The sequence below is a fragment of the Pogona vitticeps genome, chromosome 4, assembly GCF_051106095.1.
Source record: "Pogona vitticeps strain Pit_001003342236 chromosome 4, PviZW2.1, whole genome shotgun sequence".
NCBI classification, from domain to species: Eukaryota; Metazoa; Chordata; class Lepidosauria; order Squamata; family Agamidae; genus Pogona; species Pogona vitticeps.
The window spans coordinates 182,010,438-182,035,706 of record NC_135786.1 but is presented as its reverse complement, the minus strand read 5'-3'; the positions used below and the strand labels follow the sequence as shown (position 1 = coordinate 182,035,706).

Below are 25,269 nucleotides of genomic sequence, written 5' to 3'. Positions count from 1 at the left end.
TCTGAGAAAAATAGTTCATTAACATCTGGAGGAATTCAGGTTCTGTATTCTAAGGGAAAATGGCTGCAGTAATATATTCTCCATGAAAGGCAAAATAAATTGCAGAATCATATGCCAGTCCACAGAGTTCCCTCCATCAAATATAGCTTTGCCTGTTTCTTTCCCTGTTCAAAGGGAGGGAACAGGGTAAGATTAGCTTCTGGAACTGTATGTTTTCCAGATGCTTGTAACAATCTATTTCATTTCTTCTTAAACTGTCCTGTGATCTGTTGAGAATTCTATTTACTGGTTTTGGCGTTGATTTTGTTTACCATTTTAAGTTTGGAATTTGTTTGATATGTGTGTGTGTGCGTGCGTGCGTGCGTGTGTGTGTGTGTGTGTGTGTGTGTGTGTGTGTGTGTGTGTGCACGCGTGCGTGCGCGCGCGCGTTGTTCCTTTAATTTGTTAGAGCAAGGAAGTTTTGAATATGATCCTCAGATACAGAAACTCTGTCTAACTGTGCTAGCCAGCATAATCAGAATAGGATCTGAGCAGATTTTATCAGGATACATGCCTATACAGATTGAATTATATAGGACATACTACTAGCTAGATAAACTGAATGGCGCTATTCAATGGACTTGTCCATGGCTTCTGACAGAGGGGAAAATTGCATTGCCCATTTATCCCACAGTTTGCAATGAATTTGGCACAGATGAACCTCAATTACAAATCACTGACTACACAACATACTGCAAAGCTAAGCACAGAAAAACCCAGAAGAGAGTCGTTCAATTAAGAGATGTGACTTATTTTGCTCCAATTCACCTGTCATTGCTTTTCTCTACTTTCTGCCCTGTGTAATCACATGATCCAATGCAGTGTCCCTCAACCAATTGCTTGTTGTCTCCAAACAGTGTTTGTTTGTTTTAATGCTTTCCAAAGTCAGTGCTATGTCACTCTGGAAGGATTAAAAAGAAATAAAAAAGAAGGGAAAGGAAGAGGTGGTTCCAGTGGAAATAGCAGATTACTGAAGCAACTCCTGCTGTTGGAGACCCATACATGAGTAACTAGTGAACAGGATACTTGCCAGAATTGTTTCTGAACAGGGCAAATGTCTGTCTATTAACAGAGCTCCTTTGGGCATCATCTCCCTTTGGGGAAGTGCTTTCCTCTAAATACATGTGCACATTCTCAATAATGTTTTCATGAAACCCTTTACTTGGAAGAGAAAAAAAAATTACCCTAATAGTTAAGGGTGTATATTTCAATATATGTCTGGATACTACATCTCTTTTTCTAGAAATTAAATTCCCTGCTGACTCCTGCTACATTAAAAAGGTAGTATTCGCCTGGCTGGCTACAGTGACTTCACCCATGGAAACCAGTATTTGAAAAACTTTGAATCAAAGCAGGATTTTCCTGTTGTTTATTTGCACCCAGAATATTTTCATGTAAGATATTGGACTGAGTCCAAGCTTACACTTAGTCACTGTGAACCTACTGTAATCAATGGCACTTATATTGGTTAGATTTGCCATATTTTAGAAGAGCCCCATTATAAATCGATAGTTTTATTTCAATAGAACTGCTAAGTGTAACTTAATTTGAATCCAAATGATAAAATGTTTCCATTATTTTTCACTATTATTTATTTATTTATCTGGATCATATGTGAGCAATGTGTGGTCTCCAGATGTTGCCAACACTGCAACTCCCATGGTTCTCTATCATTTACTTTGTGTGTAGGGATAATGGGAGGTGGAATACACCAACCTCCCAATTCTTCCACCTTTAATTTGGATTAGTTTACAGACAGAAACACTAAAACAATATAACAAATAAAATATTCATATGTCATTGCAACACTAAAAGGAAGCATACATACTTTGAAATGTTTGGTTGCATTTTCCAGGTCTGAAAGTATCCCATAGGGTGCCAGAACAGAGCCAGTGAGGTTTACCAAAAAGATGGCTTCATCAAGATTATCTAGATCATTTAACAAGAGTCCTGTGCAGTCATCATCACAAGCTGAAGAAGGCATTTCAAAAACATTAGTTTCTGTTTAGTGCAGATATCTGTACACACAACTGCTTTGTCCTATAAATAATCCCAAAGCTAAAAGAGTCCAGACAATAAAAAATAACTGAAAATGAAAGTTGAATGTCCAAAAAAATTCCCAAAACTATTTACTGACAAGATATAAAATGCTTACACACACACATACACACAAGCATACTATATGGGGAAAAAAAGATTATTATAAAGAGGTTCTCCAGTGCTACCACTAGAGTCATGTCTAAGGACATCTACTTTTATTAAAATAACTTCACATATTTATATTTATATGCTACCTCTCGTCTAAGAAGCTCAAGATAGGATGCATCATTTTCCTAGCCTCTCAGCTCTATACAGCAGATGAAGCTGAAAAATACTAACAAGTCCAAGATCACCCACTGTGTTTCATGAGGGTTCTTCCCAGTCCAGCATACTGGCTCTTGTGTATATAGCTTTGATTACCTTTTATTGGCCATGGCTGTCTATAGTTTTATACCTTCCCCGCTTAGACATTTCATCTTTGACATTACAGCAAAAAGCAAATACTATGTAAAAGAATACATACATGCAAAGAAAAAAAATTAAAAATTAGAGAAATAAAAGCCATAAAAGCCAAAAAATATAATCATCATAAAGGTATGCAAAGCAAAACATACTCCACAGATTCATTTGAAAATAAGTTCCACTAATATCCTAAGCATAATTGCTTTGGACAGTAGCCATATGCACAATTACACCTAAGCAGCATCAGAAAAATATTTTGCCTACTCATTTTAAAGGAACATGTAAGCTGCATTTTAAAGGCACTTACAAACACATTCATCTTCCACAAGAATGTGTCTCGGTTCACACTCATCACAGAGATGCCCTGTTGTGCCTTCTTTACAGATGCACTGCCCAGAAATATGATCACAGTTATTGTGGACAGAACCATTTGGGTTGCACTGACACTGCTGACAGCTGCCACCAGGTTCTTTTGGGTTGCCATAATAAGTTGGAGAACACCTAGAAAGAAAAAAGAGAATTCAAACATTTGTTTAATATCTTGTCTTGCAAGACGGGGACATCCAGTAATGCTGGCTGGCTTGGAAACCTCGCCGGGGGAAAAACTGAAACTGAAACTCGCCTGAAAGACTGCAAAGGCTTGCTGAAAAGCTTGGTGGAAAGCTTGGAGGAGTTACTTGTGAAGCTTGGTGAGCCGGTGCGGGGGGGGGGACTGAGAAGTGCCGAAGTGGCCGCTGGAGCCTTGGAGTCCTGGAGTTGGGAGGCTCCTCGTGGGTCTCTACTAGGAGCTGGACCCGAGAGACTTGTTACGGAGCCTCATTCGCAGCTGAGAGGCTCATTGTGGGGTTTCGCTAACTACCATACTCAGCGAGGGCTCTTCTCTTGTCCTCCCACCATGAAGAATGACAATGGGAGTGTTATTTTGTCTATCAGTTCACTCCCTCTTTCCATCTCTCCTTCTAATACTGGACCACGCTCCGCTCTTGAGTGAGTGTTTTATTTATAACCTCTGCTCTCACAAACTTATAAAACTTAAATTTAATATCAACAACCTTCTGGGAAGAATAAGAAAAAGACCTACAGCCAGGGTGCAATGGATCAAGACCAATTGTGTGTGGGAGGAGGAGGAATTGTGGGTTTACTTTTTATAGTTCATATTTTATTTTATTCATGGGTTTAATCTTTTATACTGTTTATGTGTATTGCTTTGTTTTATTTTTATCTTACGTTATATTACTTTATTTTGTCATATTAATTTTATTTATTTATTTATTTACTTTATTGTTTTCTTTTTACTCCCTCTTTACTCTTATTGAAACATGCACTTTAAATCAATTATTGTCCATGGATTGTTATTTAGTTTAATACTATTTCTATTCTTATTGTTATTTTTGTATTAATTTAGTTTCCTCTTGAGTGAGGGAGTAGCCATTGTATATTAAAACACCTTGGGAGTTACTAGGCACTCCACAGTGGTAAATCTGGGTCTGGAGGCTCTACACATGTCAATAAGGGCCAGGGATGGTACTGGGATCTTGCTGGGTTACCGCGCTCTGTGCGACCCAGCCATTTCCTTACCAGAGCTGGCAGACTTAGTCTCCACGGCATTGCTGGGGTCCCCGAGGCTATTGGTCTTGGGTTTCTTCAACATACATGCAGAGGCAGAGATCTCTGGGTCAGCTCTTGAGTTCTTGGAAACCATGGCTTCCTTGAACATGTCCCAGCATGTCAATGGCCCCACCCACGTGGGTGGTCATATGTAGACCTAGTTTTTTCCACCAATTGGAGTGAGTGTGGTCTGATGGTGACTGATCTTGTGTCGGTCCCCTTGTCATGGTCAGATCACCACCTAATAAAATGTAATCTCTCAGTGGCTCTCCCCCCCTCGCAGGGAGCATGGACCTATTTCTATGTTCCGCCCTCGAAGGCTACTGGATCCCGCAGGATTCCATGAGAGGGATTTTGGCTGATCTGGCTGGTGCTCCTGTCGAGGCTCTGGTGGATGGCTGTTATACCGCCAGCACCAGGGCTGTAGACGTGATTGCTCCTAAACACCCTATCCAACGCAGAGCTCGGCCTGCGCCCTGGTTTAATCAAGACCTATGAGCGAAGAAGCAATTTAGGAGAAGGCTAGAGCGCAAGTGGAGAAAGAACCCAACAGATTTAAATTGGATAGCTGTCAAGGTCACAACTAACCTTTACCATGCCAAGGTAAAGGCTGCCAGCCATGTACATCTCACTAACCAGATAAGCAAAGCTTCAAACCAGCAGGTGGAGCTTTTCCGTATAGTGCATGACCTATCCAGAATTGGTCTAAGTGACAGGCTTCCCCCTATATCTCACTGGAGCAATCTGCAACATTTTTTAAATCTAAAGTGGAGGCCATCCGCCTGGATCTCTCTCCTTTTTTGACACAGTGGAACGAGCAGAGATGTCCAGCGCTCCGCCTTGCCCGGTGAGACTCAAACTCTTTCAGCCTGTGACGCCAGATTTGGTGGACAAAGTGCTTAATCACTGTTGGGCCTCCTCCTCCTCCTCCCTTGACCCTTGCCCGGCCTGGCTAATCAAAGCAGCCAGGCCTATAACAACCAAATGGGACATTGCGATAATTAATGAGTCTCTCCTTAAGGGCAAGGTTCCTCTTGCTCTCAAGGAGACACTCATTAGGCCCATAAGGAAGAAACTTAGTTTGGCAGTGGATGAAATTGGCAATTATAGGCCCGTTGCCAACGTTTCATTCATTAGCAAAGTGGTGGAGAGGGTGGTGGCCGATCAGCTTCAGGCTCATTTGGATGAAACAAATGCCCTGGATCCATTCCAGTCGGGTTTCAGGCCGCACCATGGTACAGAAACAGCATTGGTCGCCCTGTATGATGACCTATTGAGGGAGGCTGACAGGGGTAAACTACCTCTGTTGGTCCTCCTCGATATCTCAGCCGCTTTTGATACCGTCGACCACGGTATCCTCCTTAGGCGGCTCTTTGAGTTGGGAATTGGTGGCCTGGCGCTTGCCTGGCTTTGATCCTTCTTGGAGGACCATCCTCAGAGAGGACATCTTGGGGAGAGGGTCTCAGCCCCGTGGAGCCTCAATTGTGGGGTTCGGCAGGGCTTGATTAACTCCCCAATGCTGTTTAATATCTACATGAGGCCGTTGGGTGGGGTCTTCAGGGGGTGTGGAGCATTGTGCCATCAGTACGCTGATGACACCCAGCTCTACATCTCCTTTTCACCAACTGTAGAGGATGCTGTTCTGTCCCTTCAGCGTTCTTGGAGGCTGTACTGCAATGGATGCAGGAAAATGGGCTAAGGTTGAACCCGGACAAGACGAAGGTGCTGAGGGTGGGTGGCCCCACCATCAGCAGTTTGGGAAACTCCCTCTCATTTGGGGAGGTGACTCTCACTGCGAAGAGTGAGGTTTGCAGCTTGGGGATCCATCTGTACCCGGTGCTCATCATGGAAACGCAGGTGGCATCAGTGGTCCGTTCCGCCTATTTCCATTTTTGGTGGATTGCCCAGCTGCGTTCCTATCTTGATGTTGGGGCACTCACCACTGTGGTACATGCACTTGTAATCTCGAGATTAGATCACTGTAATGCACTCTACATGGGGCTACCTTTAAGGTTGATGTGGAAGCTCCAAATGGTGGAGAATGCAGTGGCCAGACTCCTTAGTGGAATGAGAAAATACTATCATATCACTCCCACTCTGGCCGCTTTGCATTGGCTGCCCATTCGGTTCTGCATTGATTTCAAAGTATTAATGCTTACGTACAAAGCCCTAAATGGTTTAGGGCCTCAATATTTGGCAGAACACCTACTCCCACCAAAATCTACCCGTATCACTCAATCTAGCCAGGAGGTGAGGTTGAGGATCCTAACGCCGAGGGAGACCTGGAAGGAAAAAACAAGAAACCGGGCCTTCTTGGCAGTGGCTCCTCGCCTTTGGAATAAACTCCCTCCTGAGATTCGTATGGCCCCTTCTCTGGGCATTTTCAAAAGCCAATTGAAAACTTGGCTGTTTAAGCAGGCCTTCCCTCCAGTCACTATTTGATTTATTCTTTTTTTCTTTCCATTTTGAACAATTAATTATTGATGTTGTATATTGATATTGTATTTGAATTGTTTTATTTTTAAGTGTTGTTAGCCACCCAGAGTGGTCAATTGACCAGATGGATGGGATATAAATACAATCAATCAATCAATCGAGCAAGTGGCTTTTGCCCAAGCCATCATGAAGTCACAATTAATGTGCCATATTTTCACTTCAACCTTCACCTTTACTCCTGCATGCAATATGCCTGGCAATTGACACATTTCCAGGTCTGTACTTGGAAGGACTGAAGAATTCTACATTATCTGTAGAATGCCACAATGGAAATTTTGGGGAATTTTGAGAAATCTGAGAATTGCTATGACTTCCTGAGATGCTAAATCCTCTTCAGCATACTGTACACTTGTACTGTATTCTTAACCATGGTGAGCTAGGAAACAAGTATACTTTGGCCTGATGATAGCCTGACTGAAGATCAAACCAATGTTCAAAGCAATGTGTGTTCCCTCCAGGTAACCCATTTTCATGGCCTTTCATGAACAATGGATTTTCCCCAGCAATCTACACTTCAGCAATGAGACTTGCAGAGTTGCAAATTAATCCTATGTCTATCCTTTAAATATCAATCACAAAACCAAGCATGCTAAATAAGAAGCTAAGAAAAATAGACATCTTTCAACACTTGAGGGAGCACTTTTTTTACATATATACTCAGCATATGGTCTACCCGGACACTGAGTAACCCAGACTATGTCCATTTAAAACTCAGGCTAAATATGTTACAATCTTACCTAACATGCCCATGAGAACTTAAGGGAGAAAGACAACTTTATCCAAAGCTGTCCTGGGCCCATGGACATCCCCCACAGTACGATGGAAGAAAGAGTAACATTTTCCTCCTTTTCCTCCTACTTGTTTCTTTTATATTTTTAGTCCCATTGCAACCAATTGGCAAGAAATTATGTATCCTTGTTCCAGGACTGACATACATTTCAGTCTAGTACGTGGGTGTTTGGAAATCAGAAGATTCAAAGCCCCCATCCCCTGATGTGTCAACAACTGACACATCCCTAACAGCCCTACCAACATCAAAGCTCTGGCACTGAAAAAACGAAGATAGCAGGGGTTTCTACAGAGGGGGCATATGACAACAGCTTTCCCTTTCAATGGTGGATTGTGTTTAGGTCTGGGAGCACATAAACCCTTTAGAACTCAAGTACATGACACATTTGTTGCAAACTTTTTGATTATTCTTTGTCTCTCACCTTTCACAGTATTGCCCTTCATATCCAGTGATACAAGCATTGCAGTGGAAATCATTAACACCTTTCATAATGCAGGTAGCACTAAAGCTTGAAGAAGGAAAGAAAAATGAACAGAATTTAGTGAGAATTCATACATTCCGGTTAGAAAAACCCTTTACGTATGGGGGAAGGTTAAGCTCATCCCTTCTCCCTTTCATGCTATTTTTCTCCATATTTATGCATCAAGGAATATTAAAAAATGCATTGCTCTTTCTCTTGCTGCCTAAAGAGCCATCCACTGGGTGGAAAAGGTTTAATATTTAGTTCTATCATGCAAACTGGACTGTAGGAATAATACCTAATGTATGGTCACTGTAGTAATAATGCCTAATGTACAGTCAATGTTCTGATCTTGGGCTACAGTACATTAGCCTTTTCACCATCTGCCATCATTATTGTTTAAGTTACCCACACTGAGCAGTATATGAAATAATTCCTGTTAGTCCAGATTTTACAATTCTTCCAGAAATACAACCAACAAAAACTTCTATCACTGCTGCTGCACCAGTGTACTAAGTAAACATAACACCAGTAATTATTAAAAACATTCAGGTTAATTTTCTGTTACCTCCCAGGGCTTATTCTTGGACACGCACACAGCGAACAATCATTGACAGATCCAGTCACTTTCCCGTAATAGCCTGGGGCACAAATATTGCAGTGGTCACCAGCTGTATTATCTCTGCAGTCCTAGTAGGCAAAATTCAGAAAATTTCAAACCAAATCAAGAATTAAAAACCTCTCTAGCCAATATAATGCTGCTGCTGTTTTTGTTCTATGCCATCATTAATGTTAATGCTATTTGTCATGATCATGGGATATGTGGTTAGAAGTGTGTCATGATAGTTGGATATATAGTCAGAGAAATGTAAAATGGAGTCAGATAGGTTCTGTGTGAAGATGATTTGAAGGACTTTGGAATGTGTTTTTTCTAAATGCCATGAGAGTGTTTTCCTGAGGACAGTCACAGCCAGGAACGAGAATGCTGCATCTTCCAGGGCCTCTTGAAGGCCAAACCAAGAGGCCCTGGAAGACGCAACATTCTATGCTTGTTACAGAAGGCAAACAACACCTGCACTCTCATGGGAATGGGGGGCAGAGAGAGGTGGCACAACCTCTAAAAATTTAATCAGTTAACAGTCTGAAAGGCCCAGAAGAAGGGAGGAGTTAGGAGGGCAGAAAATGGAAGATGGGTTATGTGAAATGCGTTCAATTGTGTTCAATTATTCTTGATGATGGATTCTGCCCTGATGATGGTATGAGCATGTAGCTTGAAGGAATGAGGATGTAAGTAAAGGAGAAAGCAAGAGGAGGGGGCTAGCCCACTATAGCCCACCATAGCCTCTGTAGTTTAGCTTTGTAGTTTATTATTTTTAATGGGAAATAGTTATAGTTATTTTATTTAACTGCAATGGTCTTTGAATATGTTCTTGAATGCTATTGCTTTTGCAGTATAAACTGATTTCTAATGAAACTTTATTTTTCTAATAAAAAATTTAATCATAATATTCCTTGTTGAGGACTGGTCTCTTGAACAGCAGGGTCTGGCTAAATCCAGTAAGGGAGAGGGCCACAAACTAGATACATTTAAGAGTCCTACCTCACTGAGCTGTTGTGAGTTCTAAGGAATCACAAAGCCCATGTGCCTGTTCTTGCTAAGTACTAAGTGTGGCCAAAGTGTTCTTTTTAGGTCAGACTTGTTCAAAGGGCTTATGCTATGCACTGCTGTGGTCTAGGGACTTAACCCAGCGAGAAGGTGGTAGATAAACGCCGTCCGAACTCTCTGGCTGCATGCCCAACGACTTTTTAGGAGGCCATGAGCATGACATGGTGGAGTGGTGGGATCAACAATCTGAGCTGCTGAGAGACCATTCTGTTGAAACTAGTTTATATTATTTTGCTAAGGCAGAGTAAGGCAGTGGCAGCGAGAATTCCCACAAGTGTTCTGTGGAAACTGTCAGCTTTGCTTAGGCAAGGTGGCAGAGAGGTGTTCTCTGAGCTGTCAACTTTTGCTGACACTGGTGTGTGAGGAACATACATCGAAAACAATTGTAGACCACCGTGTTGCTCAGATGGACAATGGGAGCAGGTATGACTCTTGATTTCTTAAATCTAATTCATTTGTGGGTGATTAATCAATTAGCTTCAAAAATTACAGCTTTGGTTGATTGAGGCTGAGATACTAAGTAAGCACACGTACTTGAAGTGAAGTTCCACTGAATTCAGAGCAATCCATTTTTCTCTACTGGCATTCCACAGTGGGGAGTTTCAAACTGTGTCATTTTGGAATGAGCCTTTTCAGACAAGGCACTCTCTACAAACTTTAATCTTTAAAATGTACTTGTATCTGAGTACTTGTATCTGAGTCTTGCTGTCATTTTCATATGTGTGTGTGTGTGTGTGTGTGTGTGTGTGTGTGTGTTGTGTTGGCTTTTAAATTGTAAACCTTTTGTTTGTTTGTTTAACCGACTTGGTTACCCTTTTCCATTGAGGAGTAGAATCACAAAAATGATTCCCCAACCTCACCACCATAGAGTTTTGATACAATGATGAAATAAACATATCATTGAAGGCTCACATACCAAACACTTTCCTGTTTCTGGGTCACAGGTATCACCATGGTTGTTGCACTCGCATGGTACACAACGGGGGCCTAGCATGGACAGTGCTTTTGGATGTACGTCTCCATGTTTATCCCTGTAGTAGCCTTGTGCACAGTCCTATATGCAGGAATGGAGTGACATATAATGGTAAAAAATGCAACAGGATTTGCTTGTTCAGTAATCAGAAAATATTTTCAGTGAATGAACCCCTTTGCTAAAACTCAACATACCTGACATGAAAGCCCTGCATAACCTATAGGGCACAGGCATTTCTCAATGTGATAAGCTGTTTCTCTGACCAAGGGCACATCTTCACCTTTCATGGCAATTTCCATGGAGATATTTGAGATTCTATAAAACATGTGCATAAAACCAAAATGCTGATATAGTGATGTTTATTTAAGAAACAAAAGTTACAAAACTGGCTGTTAGAGCAAACAGTCTATAGAAGAAGAAGTAGTAGAAGTAGAAGTAGAAGTAGAAGAAGAAGAAGAAGAGGAAGAAGAAGAAGAAGAAGAGGAAGAAGAAGAGGAAGAAGAAGAAGAAAGCAGCTTCTCAGTTTTTTGGACCATGGTAGACAATCCACGTCTAGACAGCACTAGTAGTGTGTATATACAGTGCATACACAGAGAGAAAGAAGCATGCAAGCACACACAGTCCTGTCTAGACATGGATTGCCTATCCCATTTCTAGAAACTGAGAAGTTGCTTCTTCTTCTTCTTCATATATGTGTGTGTGTGTGTATCTCTTTTGCTATATCTCAGCTATATATATTTATGTAACCCACCCAGCGAGCCTTTTCCATTGAGGAGTAGGTTACATAAATATATATATACAGCATAGCTAGGAACAGTTACTTTCTTGACTCCAGCTCCTACAATCCCCCAGCCAACATGGCCACTAGAGATAATTTTTCCAAGCTTATTTGGAGCGTATGTATGTGTAAAGAGAGGGTGGAAGGATGGGAATGCAGAAAGAAAACTCTGTGTCATTCTCATTATATCACACACTGAAAGAGTCCAATGACCAAAAGTTGCCTCCTCCCTACTCTATAGTGTATCAGGGTCCTACTAATTTAGCTCTAGGTGTATTTTTAAAAAACAATGTAAATGCTGGGTCGAAGAATGTTTCAGGTGGCTCAAGCACCTCTTTGTTTTTGTTTGTTTTTTGCATCTAATATCTACTTCCAATCACAGTTTCTCTTCTTGCATTTAAAGCTACTCAGAAAGGTTCCTTTTATCTTATCAGAGGCTCTTTAGCTGTGTAGCCAAGGGAGGCAGAGTACATCTCAGGGACAGTGTACAACACCCAAATCTCCCTGGAAGTGCTTTCTTTTAAAAGTAATGTTTTGGCTTGAGATGTCTACACGTTTAGGGGTGTGGTGTGTTTTAGGAATGGACAGTGGCATTTTCAGAACTAAAAGAGACCATCAAAACACAGGGACAGATGCTATCCTGAGCCTCTTGATGTAGCCATTGAGAATCATCCATAACAAGGCAATACTCTTGCTGTTCTAACTTGTATATTACCAACACATACACAAACAAACAAACAAACTCTCTCTCTCTCTCTCTCTCTCATTCTTTTGACACACATGACACACACACACCCCCCACATGAACACATAGAGTGGACAATTTTACCTGCTCTGCTGCAATCCATGACCATATGATGCCTTTATCAGTATATATTCAACATTGCTCAATACTGACATGAAGTCAGAATGTGAGACAGATTCATCAGAAACTGAGTTGAAATACTTCCAGGCATTCTATAAAGGAAAAAAGTTGAATTAAATCAATTTTGAGAGTACAATAAGAGAGTATGCCTGTGTAAATTTGATTTATTTTGGTTCATTATCTGTCATTTGTATATGCACTTTATGTGCTCATGGAATACAAAATTATGCAAAGACGAGAAAAGACTAGCAACATCCACCCCTTGATTATAATAGGAAACAAAGATACTATCAGGTTTCTCTTCACTTGCAGTCTGAGCCTGGCAAGTCAAGAGTTACATATTATAAGGGACAAACAAAGCAGTGTTGCACAAGTCACTCCAGGTCTAAAACTACCATGAAACAGTTGAACATGAACAAAGTTGAAAAGAGGGTATTTTTAGATTGCACATTGGCTTGAATCCAAAGGGTCCTAGTACCTCACATCTAGAAAAAGGCTGCCTACTGATGAATGTGAGCCTAAAAAAAGAGTTTACCCCATTTTGCAAGCACACTGGATTTTCTTAATGAAATGCAAGCACTTTTGAGACTGGTTTCCTTCTAGCTCTTTGGTGCATTCACTATGTGCATCCTTTCCATTTTTGGCTTAGGAGCCAAAGACACCTGTCTTCTAGCAGAAAGCCTCCTCTGCTCCACAAAGTGGAATGACCTGAGACCCAACACATTACTCATCTATATGAAATCACAAACAAGAGTTTGCAAAAGTCAATCTCACGATCTTTTTAAGGAATGGCTACAGTTTATGTCTTACGGTCTGTATCCTCCTGATTCATCATGCACTGCATCACAAGCCTGATACGTTATGGCACTCTACTGCAAGAGGTTCTTCACTAATGCTTGTGAAGGAGCTCATCAACAGCAGTAAGATGTTTTCCTCTGCTACTCACAGTTCTCTGGATTCAATACCAAACTTTGAACAGGGCTTATATCCTAACTATTTGTAACCTGCACAATCCCACTGAGCATCAGCTTCACTAAACAGAGCTGAAGAGAAATGTAGCCCAAAGTGTTTTAAGGGTTCAATATGGGAATGTCTGAGCCACAAATTTCTAAACAAGAGTCTTGACTAAAGATTAGAATGTTATTTTCAATTTTAATATTCAACTTTGGAGTGCTTCACCTATTATATGTAAATGACAGGGTACACGATAAATTCACATCACGTTAAGTGAATGGTTCTGAAACAAACATTTGGAGAATTCCAAAGTGTTTAGGAAATTCACAAAGAACCATTCCATTTATTTAAAAAAACCTTCTAACAGAATAAGCCTCTGCTTGCCTGAGTCGAAGAGTTTAGTCTCACCTCCATCATTGTTATTTCTTCATCCTGTCTTACTCCATTTGCTGGAGCAGGAATGTCCACATAGATGACAAGTCTACTGGTGTGACCTCCTTTCATCAGGATCTGTGGTTCAAGATTTGAAGTTCCAATGCCATCCACAGCATAAAAAACTGCTGAATATTTCAGTTTTCCACCATAGGCCATGAGCTGTTCGGAGGATTAATCATTACACTCAGTTTTTCAGAAACATTTCCTGGAGAATTTTCATTAAAATGCAGATCAACAGAAGGTGATGTCTATATTAACATTCAGTAACAGGCCTTTCCCTACAGACCCCAAGCCTTTGGGGGTTACAAAATAAGTTGAGTTTTGGAATCAAAAGAGGATGGCAGGTGCTCTTCCACTCCCCAAGAACACTGCAAATGGACTGAACTCAAAAATACTAAGTGACGCGAGAAGTCTTTTAAGAACTCTTTTGCTTCCTTAGGAACAGAGAGGCCCTGGACTATTACTGGACATTAGCTTCAGATCCTCCTAACGTGGTTTTTGTTACAATTTGATAGTACTCTCTTGATCTTGGCTCTCTTCTCTGATTCTGTTTTTGGTTCCTGATTGCTTGATTCAACTTTTGTAATGTATAACTGTGTTACAGGAACCCCATTCATTGAAGAACAGGACAAGATTTTTTTTCATAATTCTGATATAATACGACACAAGCAAACCTAAACCTATAATCCAGTCACAAAATACACAAATATAGAATATTTTTTTGGCAAAGGTAGCCCATGATCAGTGAAATATTGAAAATATTATAATAATAAGGACTAACATTTCTAAATTGTTTTCATTTCTGATTAAAAATGTCAGATGAGTGTACAAACCACTGTCAGTAAAAACTGAAACAAAATAAACCATGACAGTACCTCGTGTACTTACCTGGTTTCCCTGGAATTGATAGGGTAATTTCCAGTAAAATGGCTCTGTATTCAAGTGTTGTCTGACTGTTGTGGCATCAATTAAGATATCAGGATACTGGGAAAATATGCCTTCGGTGGTTCCAGTGAGGTTACTGAGAGAAACCACGTACAAAGCAGGCTGCTCTAGATCCAGAGTTACCTGCAATACCAAACTAAGAAGTCACCCCACCTTATAAAATGTACTAGATTTTGCTTCAAGTTTAAGCAAGATTTCTAATAATTTTTTTCAAATAAAAAAATAACTTCTACACTTAGGGAAGGTTTTATTAAAATATGCTATACTCTACTATTATAAAATACTTTATAGGTTGATGATGTCAGATAGAAATCCATCTATTCACTATATTCCTTCCTATTATACATCTGATTCACCTTTTCCTTAGATAATTTGATTAGACATGTGAAAGTCAGGAAAAGCAAGGAGGTGCTGAGAAAGAAGAGTTAAAAAACCAGAGACAGTTCATGACAGGAGCTGGTATAACACCCTCGAAACACAAACTTGGGGCTAAAGTACCCCCTCCTGCTTAGACGATGAGCAATCCCAAGACAGAGGTTTAAAAGGTGAGATCCCAGGCTTGCTAGCAAACCATACTGCCAAAAGATGTTGCTACTACATCCTTCAGCCAGTTTCCAGGCAGCTTAGAAATGTTTGCAACAATATACTAAACAACTAATGTATATCTTGATGGTGAAACAACTAAAAGAAATCCCAAGCACATACAGTGTTAACAACACTTCCTAGTATTTTGGAGGGGGGAGGGATTTGCCACCAATTTTTCTATTATGAAAAAAAAAAGGTGATTGTTGATCACATGACAGCAAAATTATGTGGAAACATAAGAGAAAATTCAACAGAAGAGATGAAAATGCTTTACTAACCGGAACTCTCACATGCCCTTCTACTTCTGAACAAGACTCTGATATCCCAGAGCAAAAACATGGAATGCATCCCAAAGGATTAACAGCATAAAGAGCAAAGGTCCCAGTTTTACATTCACTGCAGTGCAATCCAAACACATTTTCCTAACAAAGAAATAAACTGTTAGTAGTAATAGGGGCTTAAATGCTAGTCCTTGACAGAGCAGTCATTTAGCCGCCTAGAGTGGTCCTGACCCGACCAGGTAGGCAGGATATAAATAAAATAAATAAATAAATAAATAAATAAAATCATGGATGCATGCAGAAAAAAACATGGATCATCTAAAGAAGGTCACTTCAAAACAGCCCACAGTCTGAGTACGGTACAATTCAAATTCTACAAAAGTACTGCTCTACTGATTGATTAATCACCATTTGATTAATCCCAGGGTGCACCAATCCTGGACACACATGGTCAGTGCAAGCCTTGTTCTAACCTCACTCTTAAATACAGCATCTCAGTAGCAAGGTGGACCAAAAATATTTTTGGTTTTTAAACCATACCAACATGTTTTAGCTTTATTCTGATCTACCTCCAATTCAAGTCTCCAATATTCTACATCAATTTTAAAGCTTCCATACAATTCAGGTGTGTCACACTGAGTTACCAATAAAGGCAGTAGATAAATGAAGTAAGTACCTTAATACTGAACTTACTGCTGGAGTAAAGTGACCACACTTGAGCATTGTCTCAAACATACTCTATTGATCAGTATGTGTCTTCTTGCATACCACATTTGTCATGCTCCAAAATTAACTTTAACTTAGTTTTGTTCTTGGAAACACCATTCCATGATATTACAGGGCTCAGCTACATGGGCATTTTCATGTTTTTTTCCTTTCAAAGTTCTGATGTTTTTTAGTAAACCTGATTTGGTTTGGGGCATGCTGCCTCTCCCTTTATTTTACAGAAGATTCATAACACTTTGTCTGAACATGTTGATAAACTTAGCCTATTTGAGGGAAAGGAAACTACTGTATACAAAGAAAAATCAGAACTAGCCAATGATTTCACACTATTTTTAAATGCCGTACCTTGCAGACACATGCACCAGTATCCTCTTCACAGCTGCAAACTCCTTGACTTTGGTCACAAGTGTCTGCTTTACTTCCACGTTCATCACAGTCACAAGGAACACATTCTGGATAGTCTCTATACCCCAAGGCACACACAGAGCAATCATCACCTCCATATCCATGCTTACACTGACACTGAGCTGTCAACTGGTCACACTGGAGGCTGACTGAACCTATATCGCTGCAATTGCAGGCCTGAAAAGGAAAGGAAAAAACGCAATACTGGAGATTAGTGATTTTATAAAGAGCCTAAAGTATAGTAATTAAATTTTGGCTGAAACTAAAAATTCATCAGCAGCAAGTCACAGAGAATTCTCCAATTCGTAACACTGATCCCCTTTTCTTTAAAATTATTATTATTATTATTATTATTATTATTATTATTATTATTATTATTATTATTATTATTATTATTATCATCATCATCATCATCATCATCATCATCATCATCATCATCATCATCTTCTTCTTCTTCTTCTTCTTCTTCTTCTTCTTCTTCTTCTTCTTCTTCATGAATTGGTTTGCAAATGGCTGCTAAACCAATTGGGTTGATGCTACAATCTCAAAAATAAACATGAACAATAAATCTTGTAAGAGGAAACAAACCAATTGCAGTACATCAGTGAATAGAATTAGAATAGCCAGCCGTCAATGTGAACCTTCTTTTTTATCATTTCAGAAAGGAAGAGGACACCTTTTCTCCTTCTTTAATTCAACAAAACCAGCTGAATATGAAAAATAATACAACAGGTAGTATTTTATAAATTGCACCTCACCCCCAATTCCATAAATTGCTATGTAAAAAGGTCTGATTTTGCTCTTTTAAAGGGTCCCTAAAAAACACAAAGGGACGTGGTGGCGCTGCGGGCTAAACTGCAGAAGCCTGTGCTGCAGGGTCAGAAGACCAGCAGTCATAAGATCGAATCCACGCAACGGAGTGAGCGTCCGTCGCTTGTCCCAGGTCCCAACAACCTAGCGGTTCGAAAGCATGCAAATGTGAGTAGATAAATAGGAACCACCTCGGTGGGAAGGTAACAGCGTTCCATATCGAAGTCGCACTGGCCATGTGACCACGGAAGATTGTCTTCGGACAAAATGCTGGCTCTATGGCTTGGAAACGGGCCCTAGAGTCGAACACGTTTGGACAAAAATTGTCAAGGGGAACTTTTACCTTTTTGAACAAACACAACCTTACCTTGCACCCATTCTCTGGATCATGACCCCAGAAGTTTTCCTCACACAGTTCACATTTTTCTCCTTCAGTATGGGGTGGGCAAAGGCACTGGCCAGAACTGCTATCACAAGCATCATGAGTATGAGCACAGTTGCATGCTGTAAAAAAGATCAAACCATTTCATTATTGTCTGTATGTACAGAATGTCTATTCCAGCTAGGCTTTGAGGGTCTGGAGTTGCTCACAAGAAGTCAGTACCTCACAAACATTTCCCGCATTTCCTTTTCCATATCTAAACCAAAATAATGAGAAATAACACAATGGTATCTCCTAAGATACTTGATGTGTCTGCCTACTGCTGAACATTCATGCAAATAGGTGCACCAACCCATTACGTCATTTGATTGCTCATTTCATGCTTCTCTGTTAACCACCTGTTTTCCGTCAGCTACTTTTTTCACACTGGGACAAGGCTGAAACTAGAATTACTTACTTACTTACTTACTTACTTACTTACTTACTTACTTACTTACTTACTTACTTACTTACTTACTTACTTACTTACTTACTTACTTACTTACTTACTTACTTACTTACTTACTTACTTACTTACTTACTTAGGGGGACAATTCCTAGAATTTCCCACCTGGAGGAATTTAGAAAGCTCTCATCCAAAAAAAGGAACTTTTCCAGACTCTGATCAAATCTATAATGATTTTGTGGCATTTTTGTAAAAGAAAGAAAAACAGAAACAAAAAGGAGAAAAGAAAAGAAGAGAAGAGATGAAAGAAAACAAAACCATGGTGCACTCATGACTTGCCACTTATGATAGGGAGTGGAAAAAGTTGTTACTGCTGACTAATCTCTAAAAAGGGTAAATTGGCAAAAGGAACCAGCCCAAGCCCTTACTGAAATCGTAAAGTTAATCGGATTCCCATTACAAACAAAGCTTCCTCAAAAGTGCTTTGATACCATTTGGCTGACCAGGCTTTGCAAGTCCGTGCCAGATAGACCCCCCTCCTGACCTTTCCTGTGGTGCAGGACAAAGCACTCTGTGAAAGAAAATTCACACTGATTAAAGAACTGCCGTGACCAGATTACGAGCTATTCAGCTTACGTGTGCAGCCACCATCTTGGAATGCATAAAAACCGTGAGCGCAACGATCACACTTTTCCCCAGCCACTCCTGGCATACAGTGGCACTGTCCTTCATCATTACAGTCCTCAGCTACTGAGCCAGCTTTGCTGCAATTGCAGGGAAGACAGCCAAGCCCTGTACTTAGGCCATAATAGCCAAGCTGTTGGACAGAAAAGAAAAGTATTTCAGCTATATCGTAGAGTTACCCAAACAAAAATAAGTTTCTGGCTTCTCTTCTATTTCATCCCTCTACGCTATCCACTCCCGCTGCTTGGCTTGCATAAACATGGTTCCGCTCTCTTTGGCAGCACACTGGGAAAACTGATTCATTTCACAATTTTCCCAGCACAGAGAGCTGCTGAATGATATGGATTCCGCCAGGAACCTTGAGACAATATTCTGAAAAGAAAAACATTATTATTCCAAATGCCAAAAATCCTAGTATTCTATATGAGAGGCTGGGAATATTCCAACGTCAAATTGGTATAGACAAACCCATTAAATGCCAGAGTCTACAATCTTAAAATCTGGGAAGATTTCCCTCCTAGAGATGCTAACTGTTCTCCTGTGAGTCACTCTAGAACTCTGTAGTAAAATAACTGGTTTCATAATATATAAACACCAGAACCGTAAACTGGAACTCTGTTAACCAATTCTCAGTGTTCTCTCTTCTCTACTGAGATAATTACCAATAACTCTATAAAGGTCTCATATGGTAACAATAAGAACATACTAAGGCCACACAGACTGGCTCTACTCAGAGAAAACACTGTGCAGAATCAGCTTCTAATAAAGTTGGGTTGACTTTTTTGCTTTATCTTGCTGATGTTTGTTTTTGCATTTACCAATGCAGTGGGGTCTTGACTTGAGAACTTAATCCGTATTGGAAGGCGGTTCTCAAGTCAAAAAGTCTGTAGGTCAAGTCTCCATTGACCTACAGTGCATTGAAAACCGATTAATCCCGTAACAGGCCATTTTTGTTCCATTTTGGTTTTTTTCTGGTCTGTAAGTCAATTCTCAGGCTGCAAGTCAAACCTCTAGCCGCCTACAGTGGTCTATCGACTAGATAAGCGGGATATATATAAATAAATAAATAAATAAATAAATAAATAAATAAATAAATAAATAAATAAATAAATAAATTTTGCAGCCAGAGAAGTCTGTAACTCAAAAAGTCTGTAAGTCAAGCCGTCTGTAAGTCAAGGGTCCACTGTACTTGTATCTGAAATTCAGATTATTACATTTCATTATGTTGTGTCTATTGGATTACTGACTTTTGTATTGCTTGAATATGTTGATCTCTTTTGGAAGGATTTCCCCTCCCGTCCAATGAGATGTTGTATAATATTTTGATGTTTGGAGACCCTTTGAAAGCAGTCCATTGAAAAATGCAACATGAAATAGTAAAGTCAGCTGTATGGAAATTAACTTTCATATTACTTACCAAGCACCTATCGCATCTCTGTCCCACCACATTAGTTTTACATTGGCAAAGTCCAGTCTCATGGTGGCAGATGCTGGATACAGAACTGTTCACATGGCATTCACAAGCTTATGTTTAAAAAGAATAAAAACGCAAAACATTATTGACCATAACAAGTACTGTAGTTACTAAAATATTTTTTTTTTCTGCACAAAAGATCTAGGAATCTATTTTCCTAGATTTTTATATTGCTATAGGTCTTTGACTGTGTGGACCACAGCCAACTATGGCAAGTTTTTAAAGAAACGGAAGTGCCTGATTACCCTATCTATCTCCTGAGAAACCTATATGCGGGTCAGGAAGCAACAGTTAGAACTGGATATGGAACAACTGATTGGTTCAAAATTGGGAAAGGAGTACGACAAGGCTGTATATTGTCTCCCTGTTTATTTTACTTATATGCAGAACACATCATGTGAAAGGCAGGACTGGATGAATCCAAGCAAGAATTAAGATTGCCGGAAGAAATATCAACAACCTCAGATATGCAGATGATACCACTCTGATGGCAGAAAGTGAGAAGGAATTAAAGAACCTCTTAATGAGGGTGAAAGAAGAGAATGCAAAAAATGGTCTGAAGCTCAACATCAAAAAACAAAGATCATGGCCACTGGGCCCATCACCTCCTGGCAAATAGAAGGGGAATTCATGGAGGCAGTGACAGATTTTACTTCCTTGGGCTCCATGATCACTACAGATGGTTATAGCAGCCCCGAAATTAAAAGACTCCTGCTTCTTGGGAGGGAAGCGATGTCAAGTCTAGACAGCATCTTAAAAAGCAGAGACATCACCTTGCTGACAAAGGTCCACATAGTCAAAGCTATGGTTTTCCCAGTAGCCAGGTATGGAAGTGAGAGCTGGACCATAAAGAAGGCTGACCGCCAAAGAATTGATACTTTTGAATAGTGGTGCTGGAGGAGGCTCTTGAGAGTCCCCTGGACTGCAAGGAAATCAAACCTATCCATTCTGAAGGAAATCAACCCTGAGTGCTCACTGGAAGGACAGATCCTGAAGCTGAGGCTTCAATACTCTGGCCATCTCATGAGAAGAGAAATCTCCCTGATGTTGGGAAAGAGTCAAGGCAAGAGGAGAAAGGGATGACAGAGGTTGAGATGGTTGGACAGTGTCACTGAAGCTACCAATATGAATTTGACCCAACTCTGGGAGGCAGTGGAAGACAGGAGGGCCGATGTGCTCTGGCCCATAGGGGTCACAAAGAGTCAGACATAACTTAATGACTAAACAACAACAATAGGTCTTCGGGTGTTTAAAAATGGAGGTTGAATACCAGAATTCAAAATATATTATGACTTTGAAAGATGATGAATTACTGGCAGCATAAAGGTTGCCATTTTGGTTTGTTTGGGGGTTGGACTCGATGGCCCCGTGGTCTCTTCCAACTCTGTGATTCTATGGTTTAGGACAGGGGTCTCAAACATGCGGCCCGGGGGGCATTTGTGGCCCCCCAGACGATAGCTTGTGGCCCTCGCCTTGCCTGCCCTCCCAAAGCGCCCACACATCCTCTGCTGTCAAGATTTTAAAAAAAAAAGCCTTGCCTCACTCGCCGGCTCTCTCCCAAGACAGCACCTCTTGCACCCTCCATCCAGAACTGCAGCCTGCCAGCCAGCCCATCTGTCTGTCAGCTAAGGAAACTCCTGGCGGCTTCCTCGGGCTCTTGCTCTGCTTGGCGGAAAATCTGATGCAGCCCAGCCTCACCCAGACTGTCTCTAGCGGCCCCCAGGTAAACTGAGTTTAAAACTCCTGGTTTAGGACCTCAATACATGGCGGAACACCTTCTCCCACCTAGATCTACCCGAGTCACTCATTTTAGCCAAGATAGACAGCTGAGGGGCCTAACGCCGAGAAAGGCCTGGAAAGCAAGAACAAGAAACCGGGCCTTCTTGGCAGTGGTCGCTAGACTATGGAACACCTTGCCATCGGAAATCACCCTTGGCAGCCTCGCTGGGTGTTTTTAAGAGTCAGTTAAAGACTTGAGTCTTTAGGCAGGCCTTCCCTCCAGCCAACACTTGATTTTTTTTCTCTCTTTAGTTTTCCTTTTTTCCCATCTTGAACTTTTAAATTTGTTGATTTAATTTATGTGATTGTTTTGATGACTATTTTTTATAATGTTTTATAACTGCTTGTAAGCTGCCCCAAGTAGACTCTGTCTAGAGGGGTGGGGTAGAAATCGAATAATAAAAATAAATAAATAAAATATGATTATATGAAAATATACTATTTGGGAAAGACTGAAATATAACAATAATACCCATGTGCCATCAACTCTGTTATGACTTACAGCAACTCCTCCTAAGGTTTTCCAGGTAGACAATATTCAGAAGTGGTTTACCATTCCCTTCTTCTGGGGGTGTTCTGGGAGTTTGCAGTTTAGCCAAGGCCACAGAGACCGGCTCTACTCAGAGCAAGTATGATGGGGAATCAAATTCCCAACCTCTGGCTCTGCAGCCAGGTACTGAAGACACTGACCCATCTAGCCAGCTGATAGCCTAGTAACTGTGAGCAGGTTTATCTGCCCTGAAAATTCTTTCAATACATTTTAACCCTGAAATATATCTCCCCTTATTCTGACCTCAATCCAAAGTACTTCAATAACACATATTACATTTTTCACAATGTTACTTTAACCAGGAAGCTCTATCCATGCTACCAGATACATATGTTTAGTGTCAGAAGGTCAGTCAATCCACTGTATTTATTAGTCCATGCTTTCAGAGGTATGTACTTTTTCAGAAATGGCATTTAGTAGTAAACAGGTAAGTATAACTCACCACGGCAATCTTTCTTGATCACTGCATCCCCATAAAACTCTTCAGCACACCTTTCACAATGGCGTCCCTCAGTATTTCCAATGCACTTCAGGCACTCTCCCGTGAGTGAGTTGCAGTGACCATCTTCCATTGGATCTACATTGCCATTGCATTCACAAGGAGTACACGATTGTCCCGGAACCAAGGGATTGCCATAGTACCCATTTGCACATCTGCAGAACAAATTGAAATTGAGTAAGACTGCAGAAAGCTATAGTCCCATTTTTAGACAAATAAAACAAAACTTTAATCGGAATATCAATATTGGTGAAACCTTTTTATTTTGTTTTGTATTCCTTCTTTTGCAAGCTCTCTAGCCCATACCTAACCTCTTTCTACTACTGCTCTCCAAAAGTTCACCTATCTAACTCAAACTAAAAAGTTATTATTTTAAAAAAAAACATGTATTCTTAAGACAAATCTTCAAAAACAATTCATAGCTTGGTTGATTGCTGTGACTATTAAACTGCCTTCACTAGGCATGACAACATGCATTTGCCAAACTGCTCTGGAAATCATGGTAAGCTAAAGATACGTAGCACTGGCAGTTTTCCTTTCAAATTCAGGGTACACATAGCATTTTTTCACCCTAGATCAAAGCTAACAAAGTGTATGACATTGTAGCCTCCTCTGAAATTAAGGTGAAAACACAGACAATAAGGCATTCTTAGCAGTAGCAGATGTTCAACTTTTTTTACTTCAGACACAAAAACAACTTCTGACTGTTTAAAATTGTCTCAAAAGACAGGGAAAAAAGCATTCTTTCACACTTTGGTTGCATGCAGAATTGCCCTTACACAGAAAATGGGTGCCTTATGTTCATGGAAAGAAGATCTAACAGAGTCTACTACTTAGTAAAGGGAAGGAGAGAGTATTTTTACTGATGTCTCATTTCCTTGTTAATTCCACTGGTACCTTCAATGCTATTTCAAAAGGTCTCTCAACTTTTACATTGAGCAGAGAAGCTGCATGAAAAAGGTGCAGAGGTGGGCAATGTGTAGCTCATGGGCTGCATGCAGTTCCCTGCCCAATGTCTGTCCCCCATCCACAAAATTTCACTTGTAGTTGAAAACAAATTTGTGTCACTCTCACACACACACACACACACACACACACACACACACACACACACACACACACACACACACACACACACACACACACACACACACACACACACACACACACACACACACACACGAGGCCACTAGAAGGTATGAAAGGGCTCTTCAGTAAGAAAAAAAATGGAAGGGGAACTGCAAGACGAAATGAAGCCCTGAAAATTACAGAGATGGGCATATATAGCTCTAAATCTCTGTTTTAGCGGAAGGACATACTGAGACTAGAAATTCTGTTCCAGACTGACTCCCGTTTCTGCTGGACTGGCAGTTGTTCAAAAACTTAGGTCTATTTTCAAATGGCAAGGACAAACCTAAGCAATCAAGCACACTTTCCTCCACCAGTTCGGTCTTCATGTTGAAAATAAAAAAAGCATCAGAGATGGACATGTCTACAAAAAGCAGGGTTCAGTCCTGCCCTCCTTATGCAACATTTCTGATACCTAACTTCACCACTGACAAGACACACATTTTAAGACTGAATCCTGAAGTGAGAAAGAAGCAAACCTATGTCCATAATCCTCACTGCACAACAGGTATAATGACATCAGCAGCAGACTACTGTTGATTAAAGACCTGCTTTTTCAATTCTGGGTTGCAAGCAACGTTGTCTTACATCATATGATCTGTGTACACCACAAAGTTTTTTTTTTAAATGCACACAAAGAGATTTTTAATCAATGGCAAACTGTCACTGACAATGATGTCATTCTCACTGCATAGGCAGAGGGGCACAATACGAGTCGGAGATGTGTAGCTAAATACATTTTTTCTAGTTTTTTCCAGTATTCCAATTTCATACCTTTCACACTTAGTTCCAGCGTAACCTGGAGGACATTTATCACAGACAACTTCACCATCATTCTCCAAGTGACATGTCGGGCTGAAACTGAAAACAATTGCTTTAATTTTATTAGTTCTCATTTATTTTAATATTTTATTCCACCTTCCCACTGAAAGTATCAAGGCAGCATAAAACAACATTAAAAATGCAAGAATAATGGACACAGCCACACTGAAATGATATTTCAGGGCAGG

The 25,269-nt window shown here is 40.4% G+C and overlaps 1 protein-coding gene across 2 annotated transcripts in view; it reads right to left on the bottom strand.

The window, feature by feature from the left end:
- Positions 1 to 25,269, bottom strand: part of LAMA1 (laminin subunit alpha 1) — a 109,201-nt gene that overhangs the window by 35,476 nt on the left and 48,456 nt on the right. For both annotated transcript variants that reach the window (XM_072999588.2, XM_072999589.2), the window contains exons 18-33: positions 25,034 to 25,120; positions 23,075 to 23,286; positions 20,247 to 20,353; positions 18,782 to 18,962; positions 17,686 to 17,822; positions 16,449 to 16,685; positions 15,375 to 15,518; positions 14,455 to 14,634; positions 13,540 to 13,725; positions 12,142 to 12,269; positions 10,729 to 10,849; positions 10,478 to 10,615; positions 8,464 to 8,585; positions 7,857 to 7,943; positions 2,849 to 3,042; positions 1,868 to 2,010 (exon numbers count right to left, since the gene is read on the bottom strand). In XM_072999588.2, the coding sequence (XP_072855689.2) occupies positions 1,868 to 2,010; positions 2,849 to 3,042; positions 7,857 to 7,943; positions 8,464 to 8,585; positions 10,478 to 10,615; positions 10,729 to 10,849; positions 12,142 to 12,269; positions 13,540 to 13,725; positions 14,455 to 14,634; positions 15,375 to 15,518; positions 16,449 to 16,685; positions 17,686 to 17,822; positions 18,782 to 18,962; positions 20,247 to 20,353; positions 23,075 to 23,286; positions 25,034 to 25,120 (2,404 nt within the window). The remainder of the gene's footprint in view (positions 1 to 1,867; positions 2,011 to 2,848; positions 3,043 to 7,856; positions 7,944 to 8,463; positions 8,586 to 10,477; positions 10,616 to 10,728; positions 10,850 to 12,141; positions 12,270 to 13,539; positions 13,726 to 14,454; positions 14,635 to 15,374; positions 15,519 to 16,448; positions 16,686 to 17,685; positions 17,823 to 18,781; positions 18,963 to 20,246; positions 20,354 to 23,074; positions 23,287 to 25,033; positions 25,121 to 25,269) is intronic.